At 46.6% G+C, this 23528-nt stretch overlaps 1 protein-coding gene across 1 annotated transcript in view; it reads left to right on the top strand.

Moving 5' to 3' along the window:
* Positions 1-23528, top strand: part of LOC134352526 (probable beta-tubulin polyglutamylase) — an 82881-nt gene that overhangs the window by 43755 nt on the left and 15598 nt on the right. The window contains exons 7-11 of the mRNA XM_063059792.1: positions 2535-2620; positions 8184-8409; positions 12090-12271; positions 18874-19042; positions 21406-21570. Coding sequence (XP_062915862.1) covers positions 2535-2620; positions 8184-8409; positions 12090-12271; positions 18874-19042; positions 21406-21570 — 828 coding nt within the window. The remainder of the gene's footprint in view (positions 1-2534; positions 2621-8183; positions 8410-12089; positions 12272-18873; positions 19043-21405; positions 21571-23528) is intronic.

Genomic DNA, 23528 nt, shown 5'->3' with positions numbered 1-23528 from the left:
TGGAAGTGAGAGAGGAGGTGTAGGGCAAGCGGGTGGAACAAGCATTACACCTGACACTACACCTCGTCCCTCACTGCCATTCAGGAGGCAACACTTCATCTGTGAGTCTGTTGGGGTTCATCTACTGTATCTGATGCTCTTGGTGTGACCTCCTGTATGTCAGTGAGACCCGACGCAGATTGGGAGACCGCCTTGCAGAGCACCTACACTCCGTCTGTCAGAAAAACCCGTTTCAAGTCTACTTCCCATTCCCATTCTGACATGTTAGTCCTCGACTGCCACGATGAGGCCACACTCAGGTTGGAGGAGCAGCACTTTGTATTCCATCTGGGTAGCCTCCCACCTGATGGCATGAATGTCGACTTCTCTAACCTCTGGTAATTGCCCCCAACTTTACCATTCCCATTCCCATTTCCCTCTTTCACCTCATCTCCTTACCTGCCAATCACCTCCTACTGGTGCTCCCTCCCCTTCCCTTTCTTCCAAAGTCTCCTGTCCTCTCCTATCAGATTCCTCCTTCTCTAGCCCTTTATCTCTTTCACCAATTGACTTCCCAGTTCTTTACTTCACCCCCCTCCCCCTCCCAGTTTCACCCATCACCTACCACCTTGTACTCCTTCCTCCCCTCCCCCCGCACCTTCTTGCTGTAACTTCTCATCTGTCCTGATGAAGGGTCTTGGTCTGAAACATCAACCTGTATTGTGTGTGTGTTGCTCAGATTTCCAGCATCTGCAGGGTTTCTCCTCCTTGAGGCTTTAGAAGGCACTGGCGAGGCCTCCCTCCCTTGGGGTATTGTGAGCTGTTCTGGGCCCCAGAAAGGATATGGTGACACTGGAGAGGGTTGAAAGGAGGTTGACAAAAATGATTCCGGGATTGAAAGGCTTATTATATGAGGAGCATTTGATGGCTCTGGGCCTTAACTGACTGGAATTTAAAAGAATGAGGTGTTGGGGGAGGGTGTGAAATCTCATCAAAACCTATCGAATGTTGAAAAGCATTGACAGAGTGGATGTGGAGAGGATGTTTCCTATAGTGGGGGAGGCCAAGACCAGAGGACACAGCCTCAGAGTAGAGGGACGTCGATTTAGAACAGAGATGAGGAGGAATTTCTTTAGTTTGTAGAGTTCGTTACTACATGCTGTGAAGGCCAAGTCGTCGGGTATACTTAAGGCAGAGCTTGTTAGGTTCTTGATTTGTCAGGGCATAAATGGATACGGAGATTGGGGCTGAGAGGAAAATAGATCAGCCATGATGAAATGTCAGACAAGACTGGATGGGTCAAATGGCCCAATCCTGCTCCTACAACTTACAATCTTGTGACGTGGACAACTCCGAAAAGAAAAGCTCAGCCCATATTTCATAAGCAGAATTGGAATCAGAATCAAGTTTACTATCATTGTCATTTGCCATGAAATTTGAGGTTATGCGGCAGCAGTACATTGCAGTACGTAATAATGAAAGTTATAAATTACAAAAAGAAATATATTTTAAAAATTAAATAAGTTGTGCAAAACAAGACCAAGAGACAAATGTTATTGAGGTACTGTACATGGGTTCATTGTTCATTCTGAAATCTAATGGCGGAGGGGAGCAATCTGTTGCTGAATTGTTGAGTGTGTGTCTCCTCCCTGACGGTAGAAATGAAAAGAGGCTTTACCTGGGTGGTGAGGCTCCCTCAAGATGGATGTTGCCTTTTGAAGATGTCCTCGAAAGTGGGGAGGATTGTGCTCAGGATGGCTGATTTATTATCCCTCTCGACTGTTTTCTCCTGCCTTCTCCTGTTAACCTTTGATGCCTTGACTAAACAAGAACCTATCAACCTCTGCTTTAATACACTCAATGACTTGTCCTCCACCATGGTCCGTGGCAACAAATTCCACAGATTCACCACCCTCTGGTTAAAGAAATTCCTCACCTCTGCCCTAAAGGGAAGTTCTTCTATTCTGAGGCTTTGCCCTCTGCTCTTAGAGACAGCCGTCCCCCCTCCCACTACAGGAAACATCCTCTCCACATTGATTTTCAATATTTGATGGTTTTCGTTGAGATCCCCCATCATCCTTTTAAACTTCAGTGAGTACAGGCCCAGAGGGAGCAATGCTCCTCAAATGACAACCCTTTCATTCTCGTGAACCTCCCCCAGACCCTCTCCAATGCCAGCTCACCAATTCTTAGATAAGGGGCTCAGAACTGCTCACAATACTCCAAAGTTCGGTCTGAGTTATAAAGCCTCAGCCTCGCATCCTTGCTCTGACTGACGGCACCCATCCTTATGCACTGCGCTTCAGATGAGCGATCCTTTGACTTGGCGATGTTTTGGGGCTGCAAAAACTGCTTTAAGATGCAAGGCTTCCTTCAGTTTCACCTTCTTGCCACCTGCCGACTGCTCTTCATCACCGCAGGAAAAGTGAAACCGAGAGGAATGAGGAAAATAGCATTTGAGCAGCATCTGGCTGGGGTGGCGTTAGTGTGACGCGATAACTGAGGGCAATGTCCCTGACTGAGAAACCAACATCTTTATCTTCTGCCTCTCACAGGATGACGTCCGCAAGCACCTCACCAATTACGCCATCAACAAGCGTATGATGAACGTTGTCCCGGATGAAAAGAAAGGCAGTAAAAGGTGAGACCATATGCAGCAGGGTGCACCCTTCACCACGAGCAGGCACATTATAGAAGGTCAGCGTTGGAGTGATTTTTGGGGTTAGGACATAGACATTTAGCAATTGAATTTGGCTACCAGTCTTCATATCTGAATGTGTGTTGTGGATTTTATTTGGAGTGCAGATCTGAACTTTATATGAAGGCATCCGTTAGTCTTGTGAGACCATGGAAGGTTCCCCTTGGAAGTTTACACCTTGGAAGCTTTCCAGGGCGCAGGTCTGGGCAAGGTTGTATGGAAGACCAGCAGTTGCCCATGCTGCATGTCTCCCCTCTGTCTCACCGATGTTGTCCGAGGGAAGGGCATTGGGATCCATACAGCTTGGCAGTGGTGTTAATGCAGAGCAATGTGTGGTTAAGTACCTTGCTCAAGGACACAACACGCTGCCTCGGCCAAGGCTCGAACTAGCGACCTTCAGCTCACTAGAGGGACGCTTTAACCACTTGGCCACATGCCAACACGTGACCAAGTCCGAACATGTGGCCAGCTCTGAACAATGGGTTCCTAAAAGCCATGAATCCCAGCTGACAATGGTGATTAAAATTCATTTGGATGTGTGTGGTGTGGCTGTGAATCAGGAGGTGTGAAGGTCGAATGTAGTTTCAAAGAAAGCATTGTCCATGCATTGTAAGTATGGAGTTGCCCTTTGCCATTTGGCACATAAAATATCGAGCCCCACGTCAGGCCGGCCAGACCTTTTGACCAGGAGTGTCTCCATAAAATGCCTTCTCTACCTTGCTTTGTCGAATAAAGAAGCTGCTTTGTATCTACCAGTAATTTTCTTCGCTGGCTTCACTCACGCAACGACCTTAGTGAGCAGGCACATTGTAGAAGGAAGGGGAGCACACAGCAGCAGCTTAGTGAAGCCCTTAACTCTGTTGCCACTACTTCAGGTTGTCATAACTGGCGGAATGCTCCCAATGGCATGCTATAAGACCATCAGATATAGGGGCAAAGTGGGCCATTTGGCCCATTGAGTCTGCTCTGCCATTTAATCATGGGCTGATCCAATTCTTTCAGTCATCCCCACTCCCCTGCTTTCACTCCATACTCTGGCTAATCAAGAACCTGTCTATCTCTGCCTTAAATGAACTCAATGACTTGGCCCCCACAGCCGCTCATGGCAACAAATTCCACAGATTTACCACCCTCTGACTAAAAAAATTTCTCTGCATCTCAGTTCTAAATGGATATCCTTCAATCCTGAAGTCATGCCCTCTTGTCCTAGAATCCTGTACCATACCCTCCAATAACTTCTGACAACCAAGTCTAGCTCCTGGCCTTCACATGTGGCTTAGCCACTAAGCTGGGCAGAATCATTTCTACTGACAGGAGAAGGGGCAAAGGTGGGTTAATGGCATCTTAAATCCAGTCGCTTCAGGCAGATGGGACTCATCAACCATGGCTGGCCCCTCATCTAGGAGAAGGAAAACTCTGATCTCAAACCTCCCATTGCCCTGCGACTACACCCACTCATAGGGAAGGCTTCAGGAGTAAACCCTGAGGGAAAACATCTGCGGCAGTCCCACGTTGAGTTCAACACTGACTGGCAAGACCTGCGATGCTGCTGGTGCCAGGCTGTGTTGCTCTCTGCCGTTCCTTTGGGTTCATCAACTGCGTGGAGATGGGGAGCTTGCTACATGGGCAACAGCTTGCTCTCCATATCCGGGCTGAGTAGCTAAGCCACACGTGAAGGCCAGGAGCTGTGACTTGGTTGTCAGAGGCAATATTGAGGCACACGCCATTGGGAGCATTTAATAGGCAGCGGGAGCTGGTCCCCATTACCACCCCATGGCTATAACAACCTTAAGGAACGGAGTGAAGCTGAAATTGTTGCAATGGATGACTGGAAGTGGACCCAAGTGGAGAACACCGACACGGAGGTAGCATTAACAGAAGCGTGTTTATTAATAGTTGCGAGGAAGGTCGGAGAGTGAGGATTAGATGCATACATTGACAACAAACCGGAGTAGCCCGGACCCAGAGCTTGGTTATGGAGCTTGGACACGGAGCCTGGACTCGGACTCAGACATGGAGCCTGGACTCGGACTCAGACATGGAGCCTGGACTCGGACTCAGACATGGAGCCTGGACTCGGACTCAGACATGGAGCCTGGACTCGGACTCGGACATGGAGCCCGGAATTGGACTCGGACACGGAGCCCGGACTCAGACTTGGATACGGAGCCCGGACTCGGACACGGACCCCGGACTTGGACTCGGACTCGGATACGGAGCCCGGACTTGGACACAGAACAACAAAACCAAACAACAACAGACAATTTGTATCTTGATTCGGAGTAGCAGCAAACGGCCAGCAATACTCAGCAGGACACGAAACTACAAAGCCAAACAACGACAGTCTGTTCGTATCTTGACTCGAAATAGCGGCAAAGGGCCGGCAATACTCAGCTGGACACGAGACGACAGAATTCCCAAACCAACCCCAGGCACCGAAGCAACTTAGAGTCCACTATTCTCAGCGGCCCAGAACTTGCTTTGCCGCACTGGCTGAGGTGACGGTCCAGTCCCAAGTAGATGTAAGCCAGAGTTATTATGTTTCCAGTTGGGATGAGAATCAGGTGCCTTAGTCAAGGAGCCAGGTAAAACACGGGGAAAAGGAAATGAACAGAAATGAGGAGTCAACTGACTGGACCGTGACTGAAATAACAGATAAAAGTGAGTGGAAAGACAATGCTAAACACTCTCTCATTCAAATCTGCAGACAGGAGTCATTATTAATGATCAAACTAAATATATGATCAATAAATAATGACAATAATGAGCAGGAGTCAATTATACGTCCCTTGCCACAGTGAATGTACCTGGATTGGAATATCTGTTAGGATGTCCGGCTAGTTGGGATCGTCCCAATCTGGTATTTCGTGTCCAGCAAGAACCATGGATCTAGAAAAAAGAAATGTGAGCTAAATCCCATGAAGGCAGACAAATTTGCATCAGTGATGGGATAAATCTGGAATAAAGGTCTGTAAGACATGGCAACTGTTGAGCTGTTGCTGAAAAGCTCTTTAGTGAGGGAAATCTCCCATTTCCTCTTCATATTTGAGGCCTACAACACTGCTGTGGCCTTACCATTGCTTGCAATGGGCCGTAAGTTCATGGACACTATGCAGATTACAGAGAAGGAGGTTGCTTGCTGTCCTGAGGAAAATCAGGGTGGGTAAATCCCCAGGGCCTGACAAGTTGTTCCCTCAGCCCCTGGGGGAGGCTAGTGCAGAAACTGCAGGGGTCCTAGCAGAGATATTTAAATAATTCTTAGTGACAAGAAAGGTTCTAAACATAAACCAGGAAATTACAGACTGCTCCGTCTGACATCAGTAGTGGGATAGTTATTGGAAAGTATTCTGAGGGACTGGATATATGAGTAAACAACAGGAATTCTGCAGATGCTGGCAATTCAAGCAACACACATCAAAGTTGCTGGTGAACGCAGCAGGCCAGGCAGCATCTCTAGGAAGAGGTGCAGTCGATGTTTCAGGCCGAGACCCTTCGTCCTGACGAAGGGTCTCGGCCTGAAACGTCGACTGCACCTCTTCCTGGATATATGAGTATTTGGATAGACATGGGACTGATTCAGGATAGTCAGCATGGCTTTGTGCATGGTAAGTCATGTCTAACCAATCCTGGAGAGTTTTTTGAGCAAGTTACCAGGAAAGCGGATGAAGGCAAAGCAGTGGATGTTGTCTATATGGACTTTAGCAAGGCATTTGACAAGGTACCGTATGTGAGGTTGGTCAAGAGGGTTTAGTCGCTCGGCATTTAGCATAGGTTGTAAATTGGATTAGACATTGGCTTTGTGGGAGAAGCCAGAGAGTGGTAGTAGAGGTTTGCCCCTCTGACTGGAGGCCTGTGACCAGTGGTGTGCTGCAGGGACCAGTGCTGGGCGCATTGTTGTTTGTCATCTATATCAGTGTTTGGATGATAATGTAGTTAACTGGATCAGTAAATTTGCAGATGACACCACGTTTGAGGATATAGTGGACAGTGAGGAAGGCGGTCATGGCTTGCAGAGGGATCTGGATCAGCTGGAAAAATGGGTTGAAAAATGGCAGCTGGAAATCAATGCAGACAAGTGCAAGGTGTTACATTTAGGTAGGACCAGCCGGGGAAGGTCTTACACAGTGAATGGTAGGGCACTGAGGAGTGCGGTAGAACAAAGGGATCTGGGAATAGAGGTCCAAAATTCGTTGAAAGTAGTGTCACAGGTAGAAAGAAAGCTGTTGTCATATCAGCTTTCATAAATCAATGCATTGAGTACAAGAGATGGGATGTTATGTTGAAGTTGTATAAGACATTGGTGAGGCCTAATTTGGAGTATCGTATGCAGTTCTGGTCACCTACCTACAGGAAAGATGTATAGTAAATAAAGTTGAAAGAGTCGAGGAAAAATTTACAAAAATGTAGCTGGGTCTGGAGGACCTGAGTTATAAGGAAAGATTGAATAGGTTAGGACTTTCTGCCTCAGAATGTAGAAGGTTGAGAGGATTTGACAGAAATATTCAAGATTATGAGGGGTATAGATAAGGTAAATGCAAGCAGCCTTTTTCCACTGAGATTGAGTGTGACCACAACCAGGGATCATGGGTTAGGGTGAAAGGTGAAAAGTTGAAGGGAAACATGAGGAGAAATGTCTTCACTCAGATGGTGGTGACCAGTGTGGAATGAGCTGCCAACCCAAGTGCTGCATGCGTCCTCGGTTTCAACGTTTCAGCGAAGTTTGGATAGGATGGAGGACTATGATCCTGGTGCAGGTCAATGGGTGTCGGCAGTTTAGCAGGTTTTGGCATGGACTAGATGGGCCAAAAGGCCTGTTCCTGTGCTGTACTTTTCCATGACAATGACTCTAGAAACACTGATTCGTTACGTCAGGCTTGTTACACGGAGCTTGGGAGGGTGAGACTAGAACTAGAGCTCGTGGGTTAAGGGTGAAAGGTGAGAAGTTTAAGGGGAACATGAAGGGAAACTTCTTCACTCGGAGGGTGGTGAGAGTATGGAGCAAGCTGCCAGCAGAAGAGATAGATGGAGGCGCGATTTCAACATTTAAGATACATTTGTACATGGGTGGTAGGGCTGCAGACTGGGTGCCGGTCAATGGGACCAGACAGATTAATGATTCAGCATGGACTAGATGGGCCAAAGGGCCTGTTTGTTTACTGTAGTGCTTTCTGACTGTGAATGTAAACCACCAGGCAACTTCACAAGATGGAATATCGTGGGTTCAGGGTGCAGTCAACCTTTTCAAAGGCAACTATGAATCGGCAAGAAATCACTTCCAATAAATCCTGTCAAAAAGGGGGGAAATTAATCAAGAGAGCTGATATTTCTTTCAATGGATACGCAGTCTATCTTGTGGCTTGCAGTGCTGTTGACCTCTCACACAATAACACAAATGGTGGGGCAGAGTACTTGATCAGCGAAGTCACTCGGCAATGCCATCCGATGGATGAACGGTGGCCTGCGATAGATTAGAACTGACGGCTCTGTAAAATGTTGTTTCTTGCAGAAAGCTGTCTTTCTTTAACCAGTACATGGAGAGCAATGCCTATGACCTGGAGGTGCTGTGGAGCAGTATTGAAGACGTGATCATCAAAACCATTCTGTCTGTGTATCCGGCCCTGAGGAACACCTACCTCACCTGCTTCCCAAATCACGGGTCTGGGAGTGCTTGCTTTCAGCTCCTCGGCTTTGACATCCTGCTGGACCACACCTTGAAACCCTGGCTGATGAAGGTACGCGCGCTTCTGGGATACATAAAGATTAAGCAGATAATTTAGGTGACCGCATAAAACATGCAAATGTAACATCATGATGGGACAGCCAGTAATATCGTGAAGGATCGCACCAACCCTGCTCGCTGTTTGTCCCCACTCTCATCAGGGAGGAGGCTCTGTAGCATCCACACCAGGACCACCAGACTCAAAAACTGTTACTTTCCCCTAGCAGTCCTCCAAGAGGACCGCAACCATGTTGTAGGGTTTGGAGGCTTGCGCGCCTCAATGTCCCGGAGAGGTCTGCACGCTGGAGCCGGGGCTTTAGGCTTTGGCTCTGGGTAGGGTCACCCATGACAAACAGGTCAAAGGGTAGAGGCCAGACTGAGAGCGGTGTACCGGTCCTCCAGGTTCGAGGGCTCAACTCAGCACTAACAGCACTGACCACTAAAACAAAACCGTTACGCAAACAGCAGTGAAGAATCCTCCTACATCTGAGTGTGGCGGTGTTCCTGAGTCTCCACCTGGGACTTAGATGTCCGACAGTAGTGAAAACCGAGAGGAAGCTACGGGCATGATCAAGGAATCTCTGAACACCACCACAGATGGAGGACCTTCACTGTTGTCCTAAACACCAGCGCTGTAATGGGCAGTCAGTAAGTCCCCAAGTACTGAGGCTGATCAACACCCCCACCCACTAACCCACCCCTCCACACACCCGCAACCACCACTACTTTATCATTTCCTGTCAGAGTCACCTTATGTACAGAAACTCCTGTGCCCAGCGTCACTTTATGGACATACAATCAAGCTATGCATATAAGCTATCTAATGTATTTATATTTACTGTGTTTTTTCCCATTATTATTGTGTTTTTTTTTCCACTTTTCCATTATTATTGTTATCGAAAAGGTGTTATATTTGGATGTGTGCAGTGTAGAGAATAAGGTCGATGAACTAGTGGCACAGTTGCAGATTGGCATATATAATCAGAATTAGAATCGGGTTTATTATCACCGGTATGTGTCATGAAATTTGTTAACTTAGCAGCAACAGTTCAATGGAAGTGTTCAGGAACAGTTATTACCCCACTCAACCATCAGGAAGAAGGTACAGGGTCTTGAACCAAAGGGGATATCTTCACTTAACTTCACTCACCTCAGCATTGAACTGCTCCCACAGCCTATAGACTCACTTTGAAGGACTCTTCATCTCATATTCTTGATATTTATTGTTTGTTTATTTATTTACTCTGGATGTTTTGTTTGATTCCTTTTAAATACTGTGAATGTCCTCAAGTAAGTGAATCTTAGTGAATCAACATATGCCTATGATCATATGTACTTTGATAATAAATTTACTTTGAACTTGACTTTGAGTAGAAGAGCAGAACACACTGCAGAAGCAGTTTGACAATCACAGCCTTAAGGTAAAAAAAAGTTAAACCAACTTTCTCACTGTTATCCCAAAATCTGCTCCCTGTGGAAACAGATAGATGGGTTCATAAAGAGAGATTTTGGCACATTGGTCTTCATTAATCAAATTGTTGAGTACAGAAGCTGAGTTGTTAGATTGAAGCTCTTGAAGATATTGGTGAGGCCTACTTTGGAGTATTCTGGTCACCTAACTACAGGAAAGATATCAATGATTTGAAAGATAGCAGAAAATATTCACAAGGATGTTGCTGGGTCTCGAGGGCCTGAGTTACAGGGAAAGTTATTCTCTAGAGCACAGGGAATCAAGGAAGATTTGATAAAGGTGTACGAAACCATGAGGAACATAGAGTAAATGGAAGCATGCTTTTGCCGCTGAGGATGGGTGAGACTAGAACTAGAGGTCGTGGGTTAATTAAGAAAGGTGAAATGTTTAAGGGGAACATGAAAGGGATCTTCTTCACTGAGAGATTGGTGAGAGTGTGCCAGCGGAAGTGGCGGATGCGACATTTAAGAAAAGTTTAGATAAGTATGTGGATGGGAGGGGTATCGAGGTCTATGGTACAGGTGCAGATTGATGGGAATTGGCAGAATAATATTTTGGCATGGACTAGACGGGCCAAATGGCCTACTTCTGTCTTTTAGTGCTCTTAGACTATGACACAATGGAAGATATGCATCTGTAGATGGGTGGAGGACCATGGTCGTTTATGATAGTTCCCATAGACAAAGACCTGGCATTTGTCCATAGTTAAATCCACATTAAAATGGTTCCAGAGAGGAAGACACCAGAGGGTGATTAAAAACAAGAGAAAATCTGCAGAGGCTGGCAATCCAAAGCAACACAGACACACTGACAAAAAGACACACAGACACACAAATACACACACACACATACACACATACACACACACACACATACACACACACACACATACACACACACACATACACACACACACACATACACACACACACACATACACACACACATACACAAAGACATACAAGGTTGTTGGTGATAGGTGAAACCAGGAGATGGGGAGTGGGGAGGTAAAGATCTGAGAAGTTGGTGAAAGAGATAAAGGGCTGGGGAAGGGGGAATCTGATAGGAGAGGACAGAAGGCCATGGAAGAAAGGGAAGGGGGAAGAGCACCAGAGGGAAGTGATGGGCAGGTAAGGAGATAAGGTGAGGGAGCAAAATGGGAGTGGGGAACAGTGAAGTTGGGGGGGGCGGGGTCATTACCGGAAGCAGGAGAAATTGTGTCATCAGGTTGGAGGCTACCCAGACAGAATAAGGAGTTGTTCCTCCAACCTGAGTGTGGCCTCATCGCGGCAGTAGAGGTGGCCATGGACTGACATGTTGGAATGGGAATAGGAAATAGAATTAAAATTGGTGGCCACCAGGAGAAGTGCCACACCTGCACTTGGATCTCCTCCCTCACTACCAATCGGGGTCCAAACGGTCCTTCCAGGTGAGGCGACATTTCACCTGTGAGTCTGTTGGGGTCATCTGTTGTATCCGGTGCTCCTGGTGTGGCTTCCTGTATATTGGAGAGACCCGGCCCAGTTTGGGAAACTGCTTCAATGAGCACCTACAGTCCATCCACCAGAGAAAAACGGGACCTCCCGGTGGCCACCAATTGACCTGGATGAGGAAGTGGAGGGATGGGTTAGTAAATCTGCTGATGACTCAAAGGTTGGAGGTGTTGTGGATAGTGTGGAGGGCTGTCAGAAGTTACAGCGGGACATTGATAGGATGCAAAACTGGGCTGAGAAGTGGCACCCCACCTGGGTCACCTTCTTAATGTCTCTGGTCCAGGGCTCCAGCCAGCATTGCTCAATGGTCTTTGCCCCCAGACCCGTGCCTTTGTTTTTTTCAACTCGGCCTGGTTCAAACCAGTTAAGGTAGCTGACCCAGGCACTGAGGTTGTAGATTTCTTCTCCAAGTCTGCCACTTTACATTATAAATAGCTGCTTGTCTGAGAGTGGTCCCGGGTTAGCCGGTCGTTAGCTGAAACTCCTTGCGTCCACATTCAATTGCTCTGATTAGATAATCCCAGAGCTAGAATCGAAGAGTTCACAAAATGGAGGGTGTGCAAGGACAGTCTCACAAAATGGCCACCTCCACCTCCTTTCAGCATGTGGCAAGAACAAAGACAGTTTGTTTGCCTACTTCCACTGCCCTTGATTCATTTGAATTCACTGATTTGTAGACTGTTGTTCTTTTTGGCCAACACTATTAATTTTTAATTATTAACGTTGCAGGTTAAGCATTCCCTGAGCTCTGTGATGGACTCCAATCTTGATCAAGAGGTGAAGGAGGATCTTCTTTATGATACACTCTGCATGATTAACCTTGCAGCTTGTGGCCGGCAGAAAGACATGGAGGAAGAGAGGCCGCGAAAGAAGGAACAGCTGCCTAAGATCTGGTGGTCGCGGGACTACAGGTGACTGAGAGACTGAAGAGTGCCACGTTGGGCAACAATAATTAATGAATATTCCTGCTGTCAAATTCAGCTGCACACACAAAGTGCTGGGGGAACTCAGCAGGCCAGGCAGCACCCATTTAGAACAGAGATGACGAGAAATTTCTTTCGCCAGAGGGTGGTGAATCTGTGGAATTCATCGCCACAGATGGGAGTGGAGGCCAAGTCATCGGGTATATTTAAGGCAGAGGTTGATAGATCCTTGATTAGTCAGGGCATGAGGGGTTATGGGGAGAAGGCAGGAGATTGAGGCTGAGATGGGAAGGGATCAGTCGTGATCAAATGGCAAAGCAGCTTCGATGGGCCAAATGGCCTAATTCTGCTCCTCTTACGGAAATGAACAAGCAGTCGCCATTTTGGGCCGAGACCCTTCTTCAGGACTGGAAAGGAATAAAAAGGTGTGGGGAGGGAGGGGAAGGAGGATAGCTAGAAGGTGATAGGTAAAGCCAGGTGGGTGGGAAAGGTGAAGGGTTGGAGAGGAAGTAATCTGATAGGAGAGGAGAGTGGACTGTGGGAGAAAGGGAAGGAGGAGGAGTGCCCAGGGGAAGGTGATCGGCAGGTGAGAAGAGGTGAGAGGCCAGAGTGGGAAACAGAAGCAGAGGGAAGGGGGAAGGACTATTTCCCCAGAAGGGGAAGCCGATGTATGCGTTCAGAATAAAGAAGTGGGCAGGAAAATCATTGAAGACTGTACCCACCTTGCAAACTCACTTTTCCAAAAGCTCTCTTCGGGAAAGCACCTTGGGTTTCTGTAAACAAGAGACCTCATGCCATCTCAAAAGATTTTTTCCCCTCAGGCAGTTCATCTGATCAACCATGCTAGTTACTCCCCCCTCCCCCCCAACCCCCAACCCCCTCTAACTATTACCCTGTCACTGCACTGAACTGTAAACACTATAAACCACATTTTGATACGCTGTCTACTTTGTAAATCCATAATGGGTATTTATATATTTATGCACATTATGTTCCATATCCAAACTTTAACCTCTGGCTTACCTTTGTCTACTTCCTTATTCTTTAATGGAGGGTCTTGGCCAGAAACATTGACTGTTTATTCCTTTCCGTAGATACGGCCTGACCTGCTGAGTTCCTCCAGCATTTTGTGTCTGTTACTTCGGATTTCCAGCACCTGCGGAATCTCTTTTCTTTATTTTGTATAATTGCTGTACATTGTTGGATTTTGTCGCCTGTCATGCCCTGACCAACACCACACAGTGAATTCCAAATACGTGCAAACTTATCTGGTGCATAAAGTTGATCCTCGATCTTAATGTTAGCCTCTCCTATCCTTTTATAAAAGCTTCCCCTCCAAAGTATCGCTGCTATTCCCTGCACATTTTAAAGTTCCACATTTTCCCACTGCTCAGGCAGAGCCGCCGAGCACCTCTGTGCCATCCGCCACCAGCGTGACATTCTGCTGGCCAAAGATTTTAATTCTGATTCCCATTCCCACGTGTCGGTCCACGGCCTCCTCGTGCCAAGGTGAGTCCACCCTCAGGGTGGAGGAGTAACACCTTATATTGTGTCTGGGTAGCCTCCAACGTGACAGTATGAATATCGATTTCTCCTTCTGGAAAACAAATTTCAACCCTCCCCCATTCTTCACTATTCCTTCCTCCATTCTTTTCTTCTCACGTGCCTATTACATCCTTCTGTGTCCCCTGCTCCTTCCCTTTCTCCTGTTGTCCACTCTGCTCTCCTATCAGATTCTTTCCTCTCCTGCCCTTGACCTTTCCCACCCACCTGGCTTCACCTATCACCTCCCAGCTATCCTCCTTCTCCTCCTCCCCTCACCTTCTTATTCAGGCATCTTCCCCTTCCTTTCCAATCCCGATGAATGGTCTCAGCCCGAAATGTCGACTGTCTATTCCCTTCCACAGATGCTGCCTGACCTGCTGAGTTCCTCCAGCATTTTGGATTTCCAGCAACTGCAGACTTTCTTGTGTCAGAAGTTCCTCCTGCTGCTTAGAGCTGCAACAAAGGGGAAAGGAGGTGGATTCAGCAGGCAGGCAGAGGTGGAGTGAGGACTGTGGGCTAGACTGCGCTCGAGAGGACTAGAACATATCACCAAGGAAGTAATGCTGAGGCTTTATAAGGCACTGGTCAGACCGCACTTGGAGTATTGTGAGCAGTTCTGGGGGGTGGGTGGAGTTACATTTCTACCAAAGGAGGTGTAAGGTGCCCCTTCCCCCCTCTAGCCTGCAGGTCACCCTTGGACAAGATGTAGCACCTGGTTAGCCCACTGATCAGGGAGTAGGTGGTGGATAGTCGTATGAGCAGCCGGTGCAGATCGCAAGTCCTGGGTATGTGACCACTGACGCCAGGCAGACAATCTCTGAAGAGTATTGATAATGACTGGGGTCACCCGTCTTTTAAAGACACTGGCCCAGAAGAAGGCAATGGCAGACCACTTCTGTAGATAACTTTGCCAAGAGCAATCAATAGACAATAGGTGCAGGAGTAGGCCATTCAGCCCTTTGAGCCAGCAGCACCATTCACTTTGATCATGGCTGATCATTCACAATCAGTACCCTGTTCCTGCCTTCTCCCCATATCCCTTGACTCCACTATCATTAAGAGCTCTATCTAGCTCTTTCTTGAAAGCATCCAGAGAATTGGCCTCCACTGCCTTCTGAGGCAGAGCATTCCACAGATCCACAACTCTCTGGGTGAAAAAGTTTATCCTCAACTCCGTTCTACGTGGCCTACCCCTTATTCTCAAATTGTGGCCTCTGGTTCTGGACTCCCCCAACATCGGGAACATGTTTCCTGCCTCTAGCGTGTCCAATCCCTTAATAATCTTGTATGTTTCAATCAGATCCCCTCTCATCCTTCTAAATTTCAGTGTATACAAGCCCAGTCGCTCTAATTTTTCACCATATGACAGTCCCACCATCCCGGGAATTAACCGCGTGAACCTCGACTACACTCCCTCAATAGCAACAATGTCCTTCCTCAAATTTGGAGACCAAAACTGTACATGATACTCCAGGTGTGGTCTCACCAGGGCCCTGTACAACTGCAGAAGAACCTCTTTGCTCCTATACTCAACTCAACTCCCCTTGTTAGGCCATTAGCTTTCTTCACTGCCTGCTGTACCTGCATACTTACTTTCAGTGACTGATGAACAAGGACACCAAGATCTCGTTGTACTCCCCCTTTCCTAACTTGACACCATTCAAATAGTAATCTGCCTTCCTGTTCTTGCCACCAAAGTGGATAACCTCACATTTATCCGCATTAAACTGCATTTGCCCACTCACCCAACCTGTCCAAGTCATCCTGCATTATCTCAACATCCTCCGCACATTTCATACTGCCACCCAGCTTTGTGTCATCTGCAAATTTGCTAATGTTACTTTTAATCCCTTCATCTAAATCATTAACGTATATTGTAAATAGCTGCGGTCCCAGCACTGAGCCTTGCGGTACCCCACTAGTCACCGCCTGCCATTCTGAAAGGGACCCATTAATCCCTACTCTTTGTTTCCTGTCTGCCAACCAATTTTCTATCCCTGTCAGTATCCTACCCCCAATACCATGTGCTGTAATTTTGCCCACTAATCTCCTATGTGGGACCTTATCAAAGGCTTTCTGAAAGTCCAGGTACACTGGCTCTCCCTTGTCCATTTTCATAGTTGCATCCTCAAAAAATTCCAGAAGATTAGTCAAGCATGATTTCCCCTTCGTAAATCCATGCTGACTCGGACCAATCCTGTTACTGCTATCCAAATGTGCCGCTATTTCATCCTTTATAATGGACTCCAGCATCTTTCCCACCACTGATGTCAGGCTAACTGGTTCTATAATTCCCTGTTTTCTCTCTCCCTCCTTTCTTAAAGAGTGGAATAATATTAGCTACCCTCCAGTCCTCAGGAACTGATCCTGAATCTATAGAACATTGGAAAATAATTACCAATGCATCCAAGATTTCTAGAGCCACCTCAAGTACCCTGGGGTACAGACCATCAGGCCCTGGGGATTTACCATCCTTCAGTCCCATCGGTCTACCCAATACCATTTTCTGCCTAATGTGAATCTCCTTCAGTTCCTCCGCTACCCTAGATCCTCCGGCCACTTTTACATCTGGGAGATTGTTTGTGTCTTCCCCAGTGAAGACAGATCCAAAGTACCTGTTCAACTCGTCTGCAATTTCCTTGTTCCCCATAATAAATTCACCCGTTTCTGTCTTCAAGGGCCCAACTTTGGTCTTAACTAATTTTTTCCTCTTCACATACCTAAAGAAGCTTTTATTATCCTCTTTTCTATTCTTGGCTAGCTTGCCTTCGTATCTCATCTTTTTTCCCCATATTGCCTTTTAAGTTATCCTCTGTTGCTCTTTAAAAGTCTCCCAATCCTCTGGCTTCCCGCACATCTTTGCTATGTTATACTTCTTCTCTTTTATTTTTATACTATGCTTGACTTCCCTTGTCATCCATGGTCGTCCCTTACTCCCCTTAGAATCTTTCTTCCTCTTTGGAATGAACTGATCCTGCACCTTCCCAGAAGTACCTGCCATTGTTGTTCCACTGTCATCCCTGCTAGGGTATCTTTCCAGTCAGCTTTGGCCAGCTCCTCCCTCATGGCTCCCCAGTCCCCTTTGTTCAACTGCAAAACTGACACTTCTGATTTTCCCTTCTCCCTCTCAAATTGTATTTGAAAACTTATCATATTATGGTCACTACCTCCTAATGGCCTCTTTACCTTGAGTTCCCTTATCAAATCCGGTTCATTACACAACACTAAATCCAGAATTGCCTTCTCCCTGGTAGGTTCCAGTACAAGCTACTCTCGGAATCCATCTCGGAGGCACACCACAAACTCCCTTTCTTGGGGTCTGGACCAACCTGATTTTCCCAGTCTACCTGCGTGTCGAAATTCCCCATAACAACCGTAGCATTACCTTTGCGACATGCCAATTTTAACTCTTGATACAACTTGCACCCTATATCCAGGCTGCTGTTTGGGGCCCTGTAGATAACTCCCATTAAGGTTTTTTTGCCCTTACAATTTCTCAGTTCTATCCATACTGACTCTACATCTCCTGATTCTGTGTTGCCCTTTGCAAGGGACTGAATTTCATTCCTCACCAACAGAGCCACCCCACCCCCTCTGCCCACCTGTCTGTTCTTTTGATAGGATGTATACCCTTGAATATTTATTTCCCAGCCCTGGTCCTTTTGCAGCCATGTCTCTGTTATTCCTACAACATCATACTTGCCAATTTCCAACTGAGCCTCAAGCTCATCCACTTTATTTCTTATACTCCGTGCATGGATATATAATACTTTTAATCCATTAGAGTACTCCCCTCACCTTTCACATCGATTCCTATTGCACTTGGCCATACTCTCCGATCCCTTCCTGAGCTTTCTGCCCCATTAATTCTGTTGTCTTTCTTAACTTTCCTTATTCTCTCTTTCCCTTTAACTCCATCCTTATATTTCCTCTCTTCCCCCCCCCCACTATTAAGTTTAAACACACCAGTGTAGCAGTGGCAAACCTGCCTGCCAGAATGCTGCTCCCCCGCCTGTTAAGGTGCAACCCGTCCCTTTTGTACAATTCATCCTTGCCCCAAAACAGATCCCAGTGGTCTAAGAATCTAAATCCCTGCTTCCCCTGGGGCCATGGCCCAGTCATGGCCATGGGACCAAGATCGCCCATGTCATACAGCACGGCACATAATGATGATGTCATATGACCCTGCACATAATGATAGAAACATAGAAACGTACAGCTCAATACAGGCCCTTTGGCTCACAGAGCTGTGCCGAACCTCGCGTTACCCATAGCCCTCCATTTTTCTGAGCTCCATGTACCTATCCAGGAGTCTTTTAAAAGACCCTATCATATCCGCCTCCACCACCGTTGCCGGCAGCCCATTCCACGCACTCACCACTCTCTGTGTAAAAAAACTTACCCCGACATCTCCTCTGTATCTACTTCCAAGCACCTTAAAACTGTGCCCTCTCGTGCTAACCAGTTCAGCCCTTTAACATCAAAAAAAGATGGGCTGGCATTGGAGAAAGTCCAGAGGAGGTTCAAAAGAATGATCCTGGGAATGAAAGGGTTAAGTTTTGAGGAGCGTTTGATGGCCCTGGGCCTGTACTTGCTAGAGTTTAGAAAAATGTGGGAGGATCACATTGAAATCTATTAAATACTGAAAGGCCTAGGCAGAGTGGATGTAGAAAGGCCGTTTCTTTCTGTATGGGAATCTAAAATCAGAGGACACAGCCTGAGAATACAAGAATGTCCCTTTTCGAATAGAGACAAGGAGGGATTTCTACAGTCGGGGGTGGTGAATCTGTGGAAATAATTGCAAGATATGGCTGTGGAGGCCACGTCATTGGGTAAGTGGAGGTTGATAGGTTCTTGTTTAGTAAGGGGGGGTCAAAGGTTATGGAGAGAAGGCTGGAGAAAGAAAATATCTCAGCCATGATGGAATTCTGGAGCAGGCTCGATGGGCTGAATGGCCTCATTTTGCTCCTGTGTTTTCTGGTCTTATGGCAAGAGATCGATTTTCAAAAGGAATAACTGATACCTCCTCTTTGCTTTCATATTAGAGCTGACGAGACACGAAACAACCAGGCTACCTGGGTGGAACAGGTGGAGAAGTACGAAGACGAAAACATGGGGAACTTCAAAAGGATCTACCCGAGCTCCACTTCAGAGAAATACAAGAAGTTCTTGGAAACAGTTGACTCCAAGGCTCGGGAAGAATATGTCAGGCAGGTTTACACTGCCCCTCCCAGTCCTGCCCCCTCCCTCCCTCCCTCCCTCCCTCTCCAGTGTCCCACAGCCACCCAGTGTCCCATCACCTGTCAAACGGTGAAAGGCCTCGAAAGAGTGGATGTGGGAGATGCTTCCTATGGAGGGAGAGTCTTGGACCAGGGAACACAGCCTCAGAACAGAGGCAGAGGAGTGTCCTCTTAGAAAGGAGGAGAGGAGGAATTTCTTTAGCCAGAAAGTGGTGAATCTGTGGAATTTGCTCCACAGGTGGCTGTGGAGGCCAAGTCATTGGGTATATTTAAAACAGATGCTGATAGATTCTTGATTGGTCAGGGCATGAAGCGATAAGGGGAGAAGGTAGGAGATTGCGGCTGAGAGGGAAAATGGATCAGCCATGATGAAATGGCAGAGCAGACTTGATGGGCCAAATGGCCTAATTCTGATCTGCATCTTATGGTCTTAACCACATTCTCTACTACCCCTCTATAATCCCTCCCCAATCCTTTGGCCTTCTTTCTAATCCCACACCACTTCCCCACTACCCACAACACAATTGTGTCGCGTTCTGGTTGCCTCATGATTGGAAAAGTGCAGAGGAGGTTTACCAGGATGCTGCCCAGATCAGAGAGCATGTCTTTATGGGAATGGGTGAATGAGTTAGGGCTTTTCTCCTTGGAGCGAAGGAGGGTGAGAGGTGACTTGATGAAGAAGATGAAAAGGGCATAGATCAAATGGGCAGTCAGAGACTTTTTCCCAGGTTGGAAGTGGCTAATGGGGAAGGGGGGCATCATTTTAAGGTAATTGGAGGAAAGTATAGGGGGGATGTCAGAGGTAAATTCTTCACACAAAGAGTAGTGAGTGCATGGAACACCCTGCCAGGGGTGGTGGTAGAGGCAGATACATTAGGGACATTAAAGAGACTGTTAGTTGGGCACATGGATGATAGAAGAATGGAGGGCTCTGTGGAAGGGAAAGGTTAAATTGACCTTAAAGTAGGTTAAAGATTAGCACCACATCGTGGGGTGAAGGGCCTGTACTGTGCTGTCAGGTTCTATGTTCTGTCCCTCCACAGCTATATATTCTTACCATCATTAAGGACCCCCACCACCCAGGACATGCCCTCTTCTCATTGCTACCATCAGGGAGGAGGTACAGGAGCCAGGAACAGCTTCTTCCCCTGTGCCACCGGATTTCAGAATGGACATTGAGCCCAGGAACACCACTTCACTGTTTCTTGCAGTCTTTTTGCACTACTCATTTAGTTTAATTTTTAGTATGTTTCCTATTGCAACTTACAGTGTTTTTATGTCGCAAGTTTCACAACAACTTTCCCAATATATGTCAATGATGTGAAACCTGATTCTGATCAAGTGTGGTGATTCATCACTGGTGATACGGAACAGAATCAGAATTTGGTTCATATCACTGGGATATGTCGTGAAACTTGTTGTTACGTGGTAGCAGTACAATGTAATACATAATAATCAAAACTGTGAATTACTGTTTATATATAATAGTTAAATTAATGAAGTAGTGCCAAAAGAGGGGGAGAAAAGTAGCGATCTCGTGTTCATGGTTTCATTGTCCATTCAGAAACCTGATGGCTGAGGGGAAGGAGCTGTTCCTGAGTTGTTGAGTTTGTGCCTTCAGGCTCCGGTACCTCCCCCCTGATGGTTGCAGTGAGAAGAGGGCATGTCCTGGGGATGGGGGTCCTTGATGGTGGAGGCCGTCTTTTTGAGGCATCGCTCCTTGAAGATGCCCTGGATGCTGGGGAGGTTAGTGCTCATGATGGAGCTGACTGAGTTCACAACTTTCTGTAGCTCCTTTTGGTCCTGTGCAGTGCCCACCCACCCCCGCCACCATACCAGATGGTGATGCAGCCGATTAGAATGCTCTCCATGGTACATCTGTAGAGATTTGCAAGTGTCTTTGCAGACATACTAAATCACCTCAGCCTCCTCATGATGTATAGCCGATGTTGTGCCTTCTTTGCAACTGCATCGATATCCTCAGAGATGTTGACACCCAGGAACATGAAATTGCTCACTCTCTCCACTTCTGATCCCTCTGTGAGGACTGATGTGTGTTCCCTCGTCTTACCCTTTGAGGTCTGCAATCAGTTCTTTGGTCTTACTGACGTTGAGTGCAAGGTCAGGTACACTTCCCATTCCTATGTCAAAGAGCACCCCACCCCCCTCAATGTTAGACTCGCGGGTGATTCTTGCCCCCGGTACTGCTCCCTCTGGAACAGCTGAGCGTGCTGGCCCTACTGGGCATGAGGTTGGAACATTGAAGGGGTGGGAGAGGGCATTGTTAATATTGGTGCAATGGCTTGGTATTGAAAATCTCGCTATCTCTCCAGGCAGATGCACGGGGAAATTCAGCAGAGTCAGGAGCAGAAGGAAATGCTCCTCAAAGAACGGGGGTTCCCTGAAGAGAACCTGCAAGAAGAGTCCCAGTTGCAGGAGAATCCGACCCTGTTGATCTTGGTGTCACCAGAAGGACTGCAGACGTCATCATCCTCCACTCCTGTAAGAGTTACTCTTGGTTGACGTGCTAAGTCGCCTTAGGTGGGACTAATGATTTAATCTACGAGATGTAGATGATTTCAACTGAGCTGACATCTTGTAGATGATTTACAGCTCAGCTCAAAGCAACCCCTCAGCTAAGTCAAGATTAGGAATTAAATATCCAAGGATATCAGGTTATCCGGTATGATAGGCAGGAAGGTAAGGGAGGTGGGGTAGCGCTCTAAGGAAGAGATCAGTGCGACAGTGAGAGACGGTATAAGATCTAAGGAGCAGAACGTTGAGTCCGTCTAGGTAGAGATTAGGAACAGTAAGGGAAAAAAAACCACTGGTGGGAGTTGTCGATCAGCCACCAAATAATAACATTACAGTGGCACAGGCAATAAACAGAAATATCTCAGGCACATAAGAATGGAACAGCAGTTATCATGGGAGACTAACTTGCACATAGATTGGGTGAATCAAGTTGCTCAAGACAGTCTTGTGGAGGACTTCATCGAACGCATAAATGATGGCTTTCTTGAACAGCGTGTTACTTAACCTACAAGAGAATGTGTTATCTTAGATCTGGTCCTGTGCAATGAGAAAGATAAAATTAGTAATCTTGTAGTTAGGGATCCTCTTGGAAAGAGTGATCACAGTATGACTGAGTTTCCCATACAAATGGAGGGTGCAAAAGTAGTCTGGGAACACAGGCTATATGGTGGGACTATTGAGGAGCAGTGGTAGACTGTCAAAGAGATTTTTCACGGTGCTCTACAAAAGTATATTCCAGTTAAAAGCAAGGACAATAAAGGTGGGGAGAGCCAGTCTTGGATAACTAAGTAAATTAAAGAAGGTGTCAAACTAAAAGCGTGTGAATAGAAAGCCTCCAAGAGTAGTGGGAAACTGGAAGACTGGGAAAATTTCAAACAGCAACAAAGACCCATCAAGCAACTAATAAAGAAAGGGAATAAGGAAAGAAAATAAACTAAAATTCTCTGGATTGTGGGCAGGTTCTGGTGGATTAGAAGACGGTGAATGTCACGCCACTGTTCAAAAAATGATGTAGGCAAAAGCAGGTAACTATAGGTCAGTTAGTTTAACATCTGTAGTTGGGAAAATGCTTGAAGCTATCATTAAAGAAGAAATAGCGAGGCATCTGGCAGGAAATGGATCCATCAGGCAGATGCAGCATGAATTCAGCAAGGGCAGATCCTGTTTGACAAAGTTACTGGAGTTCTTTGAGGATATAACAAGTGCAGTGGATAGAGGGGAACAGATAGATGTTATTTACTTGGATTTCTGGAATGTGTTTGATAAGGTGCTGCATAAAAGACTTATCCATAAGATAAGGATGCAAAGAGTTGGGGTGATGTATTAGCATGGATACAGGATTGGTTAACTGAAAGAAAGCAGAGTTGGGATACATGGGTGTTACTCTTTTTGGCAATCAGTGGTGAACGGTGGTGCCATACGGGTCGGTGCTGGGCCTGCAACTGTTCACGATATATATTAACGATCTCGAAGAGGGAACCGGGTGTAGTGTATCGCTTAAGTTTGCTGATGATACCAAATTGAGTGGAAAAGTAAATTGTGCAGAAGATACAGAGAGATATGTATAGATAGGTTAAGTGAGTGAGCAAGGGTCTGGCAGATGGAGTACAATGTTGGTAAGTGCGAGGTCATCCACTTTGGAAGGAAAAATGGAAGAGCAGATTATTATTTAAACGGTAAAAATTTCTAGCATACTGCTGTGCTGAGGGACTTGGGAGTACTTGTGCATGAATCACAAAAGGTTGTTTTGCAGGTGCAGCAGGCTATCAAGAAAGCAAATGGAATACAGTATTGGCCTTCATTACCAGAGGGACTGAATTGAAGAGCAGGGAAGTTATGCTGCAACTGTACAGGGTACTGGTGAGGCTGCACCTGGAGTACTACATGCAGTTCTGGTCTCCATACTTGAGGAAGGATATACTGGC

The sequence above is a fragment of the Mobula hypostoma genome, chromosome 10, assembly GCF_963921235.1.
Source record: "Mobula hypostoma chromosome 10, sMobHyp1.1, whole genome shotgun sequence".
Taxonomy (NCBI): Eukaryota; Metazoa; Chordata; class Chondrichthyes; order Myliobatiformes; family Myliobatidae; genus Mobula; species Mobula hypostoma.
Note: the sequence above shows the minus strand (reverse complement) of the source record. Positions and strands in the feature narration are given on the sequence as shown.